Source organism: Eurytemora carolleeae, unplaced genomic scaffold (genome assembly GCF_000591075.1).
Source record: "Eurytemora carolleeae unplaced genomic scaffold, Eaff_2.0 scaffold1706, whole genome shotgun sequence".
In the NCBI taxonomy this organism is placed as follows: domain Eukaryota; kingdom Metazoa; phylum Arthropoda; class Copepoda; order Calanoida; family Temoridae; genus Eurytemora; species Eurytemora carolleeae.
This window is the reverse complement of record NW_019397653.1, coordinates 24178-37056: the sequence shown is the minus strand read 5'-3', so window position 1 is coordinate 37056 and position 12879 is coordinate 24178. Positions and strand designations below refer to the sequence as shown.

Genomic DNA, 12879 nt, shown 5'->3' with positions numbered 1-12879 from the left:
CTCCAGAATTACTTAAAGTGATTTGGATCTAAGCAAAAAATTTTGTTATATTTTAAGGAAAAAAATCTAAAATTCACAATTTTTACAAAACATTTGCGCGGGAATATTTTGCCCGGTAGAAATCCGAGTGAGTGTAGCTGGGCCAGGTAGTCTATAATGCCAGGGGGAACAAGGGGAAAAGGTTCGGAAATATTATAAAATTTTTCTTTTAACATTTTTATTTTTTTTTAAAAGTTAGTTTACATAGTTTAAATATTATTTATTCAACCTCATCTAAAAAATATATTTATTTAAATTAAATTGTTTCCCTAGAGAATTGCTATATTTATACTTTACGAAATTGATGTATACAAAAATAAATGTGAAGTGGGTGCAGTGAGGGGTAGGGTGAGAGGGAGGGGGGAATGGGAGGGGGAATTCAAGTATACGACAGGATGAAATATTGATTTCCTTGTGCAGGTTAAACCTCCGCTTTTAATTCCTTCCCGACGACACTAAATGATCCCGACTAAAAAAATCAATTTCATATGGCTCGATACCACAATCTACATCCACCAATACCATTATATTTATATATATACATTGCTTTGCATCCTATGTCTATCTGGGCCTAAATCTCGAGTGGCCTGAGTCCAGGCTGTGTATAGCTGAAACCGGCCTGAAATATCTCTATTCTTTCTCTAGCGCCAATATAAGAGAAAGAATTTGAAAAATGTTGTTGTCTGTACGCATCCAAGGAATCCAAGGAATGATAGAAATGATAGAAATGCTAAGAATTTGAACCAGTGTACACTATACGCACATATTTTAACAATGCTTGACGTGCAATTGACGCAGGTTGGTATATGCGTATTGTATGCGTATTGCGTATGTTAAACACGGGGAATATGAATAAACCATGGTTATTGGTTATTATTATGTAAGAATAATGTTAGCTCATTTTTTAAATGTTATATATTTAACTTTTATTTTTATTTCATCGTATAATCATTAATTTAATCTCTACATAAGTACAAATATATTTTGTACTTGATTTTATTTTAGAGAATTATATAGACTATAAAGAAGCAACTCTCTAAGTATAATATTTAAAAATAGACTACTGAATTTTCTTTTTGAAAATTACATTACAATGTGTTATAAACCGAATTGCTATTCATACAAAATTAAGTAGATATGTTTTTATAATCTTTGGTATTTGTTTTCTACATGTCAGAAAGTTAGTCATTCTGATTAATGTATAAAATAAGATAAAATCACACCCTGATCTCTGATAGTTGATCCTTAAATTTATTTAATTGAAATGTTTTGTTATCATTAAAATTAGGTGGAAAAAAATAATCAAAACAGCCAAGAGCTATTTTCCACCTGATTGCTTTTTACTTGTACTGTTAATTTTATCACCAATTTGTAATTGTAAACTCATTCTGTACACAGAGACATGTATTTTAGCAATAAACTTTATCTTATCTTAACTTATCTTATCTTATCTTATCTTATCTTTTTTAAATCAGTTTAAGTTGCAGGCCCGTAGCTAGGAATTAATCCCAAGAGAAGTTCGAGGGGTGTGGGCACTCAAGTTCAAATTACATATAATAGCAAGATGTAGATTGTAGAATGTAGATTTGGCGCGACGTAGTTGCAAAATTAACAAATCAAGACCAAAAAAAATTAACTTTTTACTTAAAAGTTAATATTTACAGTGATAATTGTAAAGCTGTGGAATAGTAAGATGACTTAAAGACTTAACTTAAGTCTTTAAATAAATATTGACATTGACATGATACACAGCAGTTGTGCAGTGTAAACAGACCCATTTTACATGATGAGCGATTAGATAAGTTGCAAGTAAAACTATTTACTTAGTAACAGTAAAAATTTACTTAATAATTGATTAAATGTCGTCTTCCTATTCAACAGTTTTATGGTTCTCACTTCCAGGTGTTCAAAAAAACTTCAATTGTGTATTTCATGCTTCGATGCTTTTTGTAATAGGAGAAAAAATATTTTTTCAACAAAACAAAAATTATTTAAAAATTTTTTTTTAAAGTTCCACAAAATGATTCCGTCTTTCCATGCAGTTAAAGATTCACAAAAGGGGATGTGGTACCTTCCCCCCCCCCCGCTGAAGGATTACATTCTTCATCATAAATAAATTTTTCACAAATACTGCTGTTATTATTGAAACCTTAATAACCATGGAAAAAACAATTCCCAGGCAAAGCTTCTTGAAACCTGCAGTCTTCTAGAGGCATGCTTACCAGGATGAGAAATGTTGTGAATTGCCTCCATAAAAACAGACCTTCTCATCTTCTCTGGAACCAGGGGGCGGAGGAAGCCTGTGGACATGTCACAGAGAAGATTGGACCTGGAGAAAGGAACAGAGACAACAGACAAGGATGATAATAGGCAGAGAAACTCAACCTTGGCGTAGGACTGTTGAAGAAGAGACATCTCCGAGAAAGATAATCTGGAACTGCTGGCGGAGGAGGTGCATGGAGTGTGGAAACTAATGCTGTTGCAGTTGTTGTGGGCGGATGCTGTTGAACAGTGTTGGGTTCTGGACGGGACAGGGCGTCAGCTACAATATTCTCTTGACTATGGAGATGGTGAATCTCAATCTGACTGCAGCCACAGACTACAATATGACTACAGTTACCGATGGACATCGTTTTAAATTTTTTTTCAAAACGATAATTTTTCGTTTTAATTGTCCATTTCAAAACGAAAGACTCAAAAAAATGTTCTCCGTTTAAAAACGAAAAATTGTAAAATTCGTTTTCCGTTTCGAAGCAAAAAAAACTGGCCTCATGACCTCTGGAGAATTTATTTTCTATTGGTCATCAATTTACTGTCCTGAATCTACATCACAAGTTGCAATACCTACAATAAAATATCTAGAACTTTGATATGCGTGAATATGAGAACATTGATAATATATACTCGTTATATGACAACATGTTGGAATACCATTTTAAATTTGCAGGTTAAAAAAGAATTGAGTCTTTGCCACAAACTCAAATTTTCTAATCCCTATATGTTTGAAACCTGCTGCAAAGTGCAAACCTTTAATATTTCAAACTATAGATTATTTGATGAACAGAATTCATAGTTTGAACACTTTGAAGTATCTAAGGTCTAGTGCATTAGGTTGCAAATAATTTTGAAACCATAGTTTGTGGTGAAGACTTCCTTTGAAGTGTACAAAGGCAAGTAAAAAATCTATGTTTTGGACAAAATCTTCAAAAGTTTTTTGCTTTAAATTTTAGAGGAAAAAAATATTTTTTGGTTTGGCGGATTTTTTTCTTTAATGTTCCAAAATTATTTTTGAATTTTTTCTCATCACATTTTATTCTTTATATTTTATAATCCAAAGCAAGCACAAATTTTAAAAAATGGTCCAAAACAACGGTTTTTTACTCATCCTGCATATTCTTTTGTCATAATATCAATGATATTTCATCATTTATTGTGTAGTTTGGAAAGACTGAATTATGGAATTGTCAGGGGAAGGTGGAAGTAGAGGGGGCTGGGGGGGTGGGGGGGGGGAGTATGAATAAAAGGTTGAGCACCGAGTTTAACCTCTAGAACATCAGAGTTAAAGAATTTCGGGTCGGCATTAAAGGCTCATCGAAGTTTCATGCTTTGTGGAATTACCTCTCTTTTCCTCTGTAAGTGACGTGAGTTAGTATAATTTAAAGAAAGAAATATATAGAGAGAAAAAATGGTTTCCCTTTTAAAAATCAAAACCAATATTTTTCGTTTTTCGCTTCAAAACGGAAAACGATATTAATGAACTTTTTACTTCAGAGGCATTATTGAACCATCTCGTCATTCCTGGATTTATATTGATATAGTGATCACATAGATATTTTAATCTTGAAACTGTCTGCTAGACCCGGCAAGGTTTTTTTGCCTGGTTAGCTTGGATGAGCCAGTTCCAGGCAGATTGAATCTATGTGTGATAACCTTCTCCTGGCCTTTGAAAGCATACAAAAAATTGGAATTGATGATAAATTGTATGTGGCTCTGGGTGTTTTCGTTGCTTTCGATTCAATTGAACCACATGATAAACAAAAACACAACAGTATAAAAGTTTTTATTCAAGTTTTAATCGTTTCCGGTATTGAAACGAAAAAATCGTGTTTTATTTTGCAACGGAAAACGAAAAAATATTGTTTTTCGTTTTAAACGGAACACAGGAAAAGATCGTTTTACGTTTTGAAAAGGAAAACGCAATAAATATCGTAATAAATGAGAGAAAAATATGACATATGATCCATATTAGATAGATATAGATAGATAGATATATATTTGACTAAATATTTAATTTTAAACAATTTAAGTTTCACAATTTTTACATTTTAATTTAGCCAGGGCCTCTCTTACCATTGTTGGTTGTTTTGAATGAGAGGCCCTTCTGCAGCAATACATCCATGTTCAATTTAAATAAAACCAAATAAAACAAAAACAATTTAGAACAAAAGGAAAAGGAGGAAAATGAAAAGTAGTAGATAGAGGAAAGGTATTGAAGACTAGAGAGGAAAAGAAGAAGAATGGATCGTAGGGGGGGGGGACAACCCAGCACACAAAGTTTATAATGTTTATGTTTTATTTTGTTTTGTTATAATAACAGGGGAAAGGGGATAGAATCAAGATTTAGCAAGAAAAGCAATTTCGATTTATACAACGAAAATTATTATATTCTTCAAGAAAACTTTTTTTAAGACTTGTTTTAAAATTTGCTAGGGTGCCTAATGATTTTATTTGCAATAATATGCATTTATATACAGTAAAAAGAGTATTGGCCCTAAAACCAACCATTGAGATACACCACATAAAATCTTTTTAAGAGATGACTCAAATTCTCCTAAATTTACATATTGCGTTCTGTTTGTTAAATAATTTCTAAACCATTCGTTAGTGATACCTCTAAAACCACAAAGATTCAGCTTTCCTAAAAGTATTTCAAAGTCAACAGTATCAAAGGCTTTTTTTAGATCTAAGAATACTCCCAAGGTATATTCAGATTCATCCTTTTTCAAGTAAAAACTTATTTTTTATCCTTTTCCGTAGATAAAGAACACCATACACAAGTATTATTGCAGGGTGTCCCAATAAACATGGGAATTGATTGACATCTTTGTTAAGAATAAGCATAGTAATACCAATTACAGACGAACACATTCATTTTGTTTGCCATGAGGAATTTTTTTGTTGTGCTAAGTACAAAACGATATGCAATCAAACTTTAACATACAAATTCTAAACTCTAGCTGACGAAAATTCTATATATATATTCTATAAATATATTCTATAAGTATACTCGACCAAAAAATCATTTGAAAAGACGATCTCGAAGATGTCACCCAATTTCCCTGTTTTTTGACACACCCTGTATGTTTTATAATTTTAATTTTAGAAAGTGTTCACATTTCTGAGGCGTATTCAAGCGGTTGCAGGTTAACAACTAGCTGTAATTGACATAATGTTTTATGTCAACATTTCACTGGTGTAGTTACTTATCTATCCGTTTCTATCCTCACTAACATTTCCATCCTTTGGATCATGAGAGATGAAGAGAATTTTTTTGATGGTTTCCGAATTAAATCGATAACCATTGGATTATATTTACTAGCGTTTTTACTGTGTGGATTCCTGGTGATCGTTCTTCAACCCGAGGAACCGTTTCTGGTCATTGGTGTGAATGGATCGGTACTCTTTCTGCTGATCATATTTGCAATCAAGGAGAGATCATTTACAGGTTAAAGCATTGTTAGTGCTTTGTTTAATTTTTAATAAACTTTTAATAAATCTTCCAACATTTGAAAACTGTACTGCGAAAATTTCGCGAATAAGAAAGCAAAAATGTAGCGAAAAAGTTAAGAATTAAAAAAAAATGCAAATTTTTTGGTTCAAAAGTTAAAGCATTAAATCGAAATTGTGCTTTGTCCATTTTCCGAAGAATTAAAAAAAATTTAAGTAAATTTAAGAAGAATTAAAAAAAATTTAATTTAACCTTTAAATTGTCATATCTTAAGAGTTTCAGTTCGTCTTTACAGACTCATATCCTTTGTGGGTAACCCTGTATACAGTGTACATATGTGACCCATCTTTTTAGAGGAATTTATTGAGAACTATATAAGTTATAACTATTACAATAGACAAGATATATCATGTGTCGATTTTTTTTAACTCGTCTTTGATCTTACTATAAAATTAATTTAAAATCGTATCGTGATCATAACGTACTAAATTTCTCCTGAGACCACATTTTAAAATGCTTGATTTAATAAATTTGAACTGTTCACCGCCGGTTCAAATTTGAATCGCCGATTCAAATCCTTCCTTAATCTTTAATTTTAAATCGGTGATTTAAATTTGAACCATTGAACCATTAAAATCGGTCCCAGGAGTCGCAAATTATTTTTACATAAAAGTTTATTATTTCTATGTTTCTTCGAAAAAAGTATGAAAATGTAGTTAATCCATTTTAGACCCTGTATAATAGAAAAGTTAGTAGAAGTTTTTTAGATAATAATGCAAAACTTTGAAATACAAATTTTATCATTAGATTGCTAGCAAATGTAATCTGAGCTGAAAACTTTAGAATGGGATATCCTTAATCCCGATAGGTTTATTAATTTGGAGATTAATAACAAGAGGAGAACAAGCTTTATTTAATCAGGAGATTAAGAAAAAGAAGAGATCAAGCATTGATCTCAATATCCGCCATTCTAAAGTTTTCAGCTCTGATCAAGTCGGCTCTCAACTTTTATGTTTAATGAGACTAGCTGTGGGGGTTATATAACTCAATTTATATTTTTCAGAAGATGAACTAAGTATTTGAATTGTGTTGCCAGTATCTTGGTCAGCCAGTCATGAATAAGGTCCACCTGGACCTTGACTTGGACCAGTGCCAAGGGGTCAGGTCCCTTGATCTTATCAACGAGCAAGGGGTCAGGTCCCTTGATCTTATCAACGAGCAAGGGGTCAGGTCCCTTGATCTTACCAACGAGCAAGGGGTCAGGTCCCTTGATCTTATCAACGAGCAAGGGATCAGGTCCCTTGATCTTATCAACGAGCAAGGGGTCAGGTCCCTTGATCTTACCAAGGAACAAGGGGTCAGGTTTAATGATACTATGTATGTCATTGTTTTCTCCCTTTTCAAGTGTATCTTCAAGTGTTTTCTGCTCATCGGCTGAAATATTATCACAGACTTCTTCTTTGGTATTATCAGTTTGATCACCGACTTTTGCCTCATAATCACCGATTGTGTTTTTATAATCACCGATTGTGTTTTTATAATCAACGATTAATTTTTTGATATTCTTTAAATGCTTACAAAAGCTCTTACTCTCTGTATCAGAAATTATTCCACCTAAAACTTCAAAATCAACAAACGTTGTTTAAAAATAAAAATGATTTAAAAAAACTAAAATACTATTTTATGGATTATAAATTGTTCAAAAGAAACAAACATCAACTGTGTTAAAAGGATTTAGTTTTTTCCAATCCCTATATCTTTGCAATCCAATGTTGTAGACCAGATATTTCTAACTACGAATTCTGTTAGATCAAATAATCTATGTTTAAATTATCAAAGGTTTACACCATCTAATCGAAAAGATTTTGAGATAAGAAAATTTGAATTTGTGGCAAAGACTCAAATCCCTTTAATTGATATTTCGAGAAAAGCAAATTAAGAATTTTGATGATTTCCTTTAAAGCCTGGTAATGTTGCAGCGATAATAAAATTTCCTTTTATCTCCAGATTAATTAAACCAGAATAGATTTCTTCTGTCAGGTATCTTATTGGTAGGGAGGACATTCGGTTCAGCAGAAATTTAAATTTTTTAAAGATTAAAACTCGTAATCAAAAGTGTGATTCAAGGTACTTTGAACGTTTTTTGTAACATACAAATAATCGATTTTTTAGAGTTTCAAAAAAGAAAATAAATTTTTGATAAAATTTTGATAGAATGTTATAACACTTTGGTAGAATCTTATGAAACTGTGATAGAATCTCATAAAACTGTGATAGAATCTTATAAAACTTTGATAGAATCTTATAAAACTTTGACTATAAATATGATATAACTTTGATAGAATCTTATAAAACTGTGATAGAATCTTATAAGACTTTGATAGAATCTTATAAAACTTTGACTATAAATATGATATAACTTTGATAGAATCTTATAAAACTGTGATAGAATCTTATAAAACTTTGACTTTAAATATTAGATACCTTTGATAGAATCTAATAAAAGCTTAAAGGAATATATTTCTTCGAGAATTTAAAATCTTTTATCAGGGTTAATAAATTTTGGCTATAAACTATATAAGCCTGAAGCAAGTTAAAAAAATATATTTCTTTTCCAAAATAAATTTGTCCTCCCTGCCCCTTGCACTGTATAGCGAACTATTTTCTGACTCTTTTAGCATATTCTGGATTCGTCTAGAAATAAAACAAAAAAGTATAGGCCCACTTAAACATTCTGATTCATTAAATAAAATAATTCTGGACGCTTTGCACCCATCTTTGCTTTTGCTGGTCCTGCGTTTCGTACATTTCGAACAAAAATACCGTTAAAATAGCAATATTTTCCGGTGGATTTCCATAATAAGAAAAGATTGATTTTATTTAGACAAAATTGCAAACAAAGGACTAGAACACTGCGTAAAATTTTACAAATGTACGTTTGACATCGTTTTCTTACTCTTTTGTTTATTTCTGTAAATTGTTTCTTATAATAAGCATGGAAATACGCACTTTTGCATTGCTATCTTTGCATGGAGAGTCATAAGGTAAAGATCAACTCACCTCACAGAATTGAATATTTCGGAGAGCTGAAAACCTTGAAGTATTTTTATTCTTAGCAAAGCTTTCTCAAGATCAACTTGTTTCTCAAGGTACTCCCGTGCCGTGTTCTCTCTTCCAAAACTTTTTATTCTAAGCTTTTCTGTTGTAAGACTTTCCGTTTTAAAACTTTCTTTTTTCATTGTTTTTGTCTGAAGACTTTCTTTCAAATCCTTGATTTGCTTCTCATTCAGTTCGTTTCTCTTATTTTTCTTCTTATTTGACCTCTTTTCAGAGATCACATGCTTCAGGTTCATCTGTATGTTCTGATTCTGGTTCTGGTGCTGGTTCTGGTTCTGGTTCTGGTTCTGGTGCTGGTTCTGGTTCAGGTTCTGGTTCTGGTTCTGATGCTGGTTCTTGTTCTGGTTTTGAATCAGATATTTACTTTCGAGGACTACAGAACACTCGTTCTCACATCTAAACCTAGAACAAATGTTTTTACAATCTAAAAAAGACCTACCATGGATAAACCACGGTAACAACTCGAAACCTTTTCCTGGGCATGAATGAATGAATTATCCTTGTTTTTCTATCTGTAAATTCATAATTTTTAGTTGCCTTGATTTATGGATACATGCCGCCGGGACAAGAGAGTTGAAAAAGGGCTAAGGTGGTACAGTTGAGAATTGTGCATGAAACGTTCTAGATTAAATCAGAGAATACATTTGAATGCGCATAATAAATGTGTATTATTTTACATTCATAATAATATATCTTTAACATTATATTCATGTTATAATTTTATTTATCAATTAATTGCCTTATTAATTTAATGTCCTATTATATAAAAAAATTGTTTTATCTTTGAAATGTCCTATCAATGTAATGTCCTCTAAATACATTTTCCATCTATAAATGTCCTTTAAATCAAATGTCAATCTATGAATTGTTTTATACTATGAAATATCATATGTTATGTAATGTATATAATCTCATCATGATGAAAAGGAATTGAGTCTTTGCCACAAAATCAAATTTTCTTACCTGAGGCCGAATTTAAAGAATAATTATGCCGCGGCTTAAATATGGTTGGTTCCACTTAAAATTGTATTCAATGTTTCAAGATTTAAGCCGGCGCGGCGCTCAATTGAAACCCGTTTTTGGCGGATTTGAGACACGGTTCAAATTTATTAAATTCGGACACTGGTGGTGTAAATATTTGATTATTCAAACTTAGTTTATTTGATATAAGGAAATTCATAGTTTAAAATGTACGACAATATAGGGATAAGAATATCTGAGTTTGTAGCAAAGGCTTAATTACTTTACAAAGGTTTTTCAAATTTGTTTATAATCTTCCTTTTTTCTACCTTATACTTGTGATCCAGGGGTGGGTTATGTCGTCTTCATGTAATGTCAAGTTTAAAAATATCTGAGATTTATCCATCTTGTTTATATTTATCCTTTAGTTTAGTTACTCAAGTTCTGAAATAATATTACACATTTTTTAGAATACTGGAACAGAGAAATGTCGAAGATTAAAAGAAATATTTAATTATTTTTGTACAATACTAATTTATTAATTTTGGAGATGTGAGATGACATTTAGGCCGCAAAATTTTGATGGTAACATTTGCCACTAAGACAAGTTTAAACCGATTTTTTGAGCTCAGGCTTGTATTTGTCAAAACTCAAAACTTTTGTGTTGTGAATTCCTATATTCCAGCAGTTATACCTTTCTTTCTCGTCTGAAAGATCTACTTAATTCTTCTTCAAGGAAATATTCTAGAAAAATACAAGGGGATCGTCTTTTCTCTCTGCTGCGTCTGTCCGGAGGAAATGGTTGGAAACACTTATGCCTAATTGAGCGTAGAGCCCATGTCATTCTACTAAAACCATAAATAATTAAAATAAAAAACTGATTATTTATCATATTACTAAACATAAATTCCAGAATCCATGAAATTGGTGTAGTTATTCTTATTATCTTAATTTTCACATGATGCGCATCTTAGTAGACAATCATTTTCCAGTCCTGAGACCGAATTTAAGGAATTTGAGCCGCGGCTCAAATATGGTTGGTTTCACTTAAAATCGTATTCATTGCTTCAAGATTTAAGTCGGTGCTCAATTGGTTTTTGGCAGATTTAAGACGCGGCTATAAATTCATTAAATGCGGACACTGCAATTTCGTGGCTTTAAATATAATTACTGCAAACTTGACAGAAGGGGCCATGGGCCTGAAATAGATGTTGTAATACTGCTTTGACTTTGTGACCTCGTAGCTACTCTATAAGTATGAAACAAGCACATATTACAGAGATTCTAAACATTTTTGTACTTCTCAATAGCTATTCAATAAGAGGAGTTTGATTGAAAATATGTAAAATTTTAAGTAAAGTCTCTGCCACGTGTAATCATTCAAAGCATCGAGAGTTGAGACATCTGGCGGCCAACTATTTCGGCGTTTTGAGTGCAACTGCATAACGGAACGAATACTAAATATTAACTATATACGAATGCGTCGAAAAATAATAGATTACTGTAGGTTGTAATATCTGAATGATTTATTTGTACCAAATAAATACATATTGTACATTTCAATATTTATAGAATTTTTTCTGCAAGTTGGTGTCATCATACCAACAAAGAGATACAGGGTGTCCCAATAAACATGTAATATAAAATATAGACTAGACTTGTATAGCTCACACTCAGCAAAGCTTTCTATTATATATATTTTGACCGAATATATATAATAGGTTTTAGCGGAGAGTGATAGTGATCTAAAACTCTGTAATCCTTAAAATTTATGTATTTTGATAAAGAAAAAAACTCTAGGAGACGTATATCAAGGAAGGATGTAAATAGGCTTAACACCCTTCTCATTTTTTCATTGCAAAAATTTAAGCGAAATAATCTGTTTAGTTTTTCGAACCGCCAATCTTTCATCGAACTGTTGCCACAATTTGGGCCCGATCCGTTAGATCGATTTCACAGACATTTGCCCAACCGTCTATGTACGAAGCGGTACATAGACCGCTCACTTTAGTCACTCATTACCCCCTTATCGGTTTACAAATTAATTTTCTTTTTTTTTAAAGTTTTGCGTAACTTGGGAACCCAGAAACCAAGTTCAAGCATGTTTTTGCTTTTTTTGTTTTTATTCAATGAAGATCTTGATAGGTAATGAGAGGATACGCAAAAATTAGACAAAAATATGAGACCCCCTTCGACCGCTTCGCACATGTGGGGTACATAACAGTAGGGAAAAAGAGACGGCTTCCCCAAGTATCAGAATAATATAAACTGCATTGTTCTTTAAATTTTCATTGATAATGCGGGATAAGAAGGTAGGGATGGGTGGGATGGATTGGATAGGAAAGGAGGGATTGGAAGGAAGGGATGGGAAGGAAGGGATGGGAAGGGAGGAATGAGAAGGGAGGGAGGAATGGAATGGATTCATGATAGTGAGGGAGGGATGGAATGGGAAGTTAGGGATGAGATAAGATGGGAATGGTAGGGGGGTGAAGGGAGTGGTGTGATGCGATGGGAAGGGAGGGATGGAAGGGATGTGAAGGGATGGATAGGAAGGCAGGGATGGAATTGGAAAGGATTGATGGGATGAGATGGGAAGGGTAGCATGGGGTTGGAAGGGAGGGATGGGAAGGGAGGAATGGAAAGGATGAGATTGGAAGGGAGTGATGGGATAAGATTGAAAGGTTAGGATGGGGTGGGAAGGGAGTGATGGGAAGGAAGGGATGGAATGGGAGGGATTGGATGGGAGGGATGTAATGGGAGGGATGGGATGGAAAGGATGGGAGGGATAGGATGGCAGGGATGGCATGAGAAGGTAGGGATGGCATGAGAAGGTAGGGATGGGATTGGAAGGGAGGGATGGGATGGGAGGGATGGGAAGGGAAGGGAGGGATGGGAAGGCAGGAATGGGAAGGGATGGGAAGGGAGGGATGGGACGGCAGGAATGGGAAGGGAGGGATGGGGAAGATTGTTATCAATGGAGTTGACCAAGCTGAGATTGACGATATTATTAATTTTATATGCACGACCTAATTACA

The 12879-nt window shown here is 33.1% G+C and overlaps 1 protein-coding gene across 1 annotated transcript; it reads right to left on the bottom strand.

Annotated features, from left to right (window-relative positions):
• Positions 1-8243: 8243 nt before the first annotated feature.
• On the bottom strand, positions 8244-10284 carry LOC111715351 (ras guanine nucleotide exchange factor P). Its single transcript, XM_023490665.1, has 3 exons — positions 10174-10284; positions 8828-9286; positions 8244-8461 (listed from the first exon to the last, which is right to left on the bottom strand). The coding sequence occupies exons 1-3, from the start codon at positions 10248-10250 to the stop codon at positions 8341-8343; spliced, it is 657 nt and encodes a 218-aa protein (XP_023346433.1). The 5' UTR covers positions 10251-10284; the 3' UTR covers positions 8244-8340.
• Between the last annotated feature and the right edge of the window lie 2595 nt (positions 10285-12879).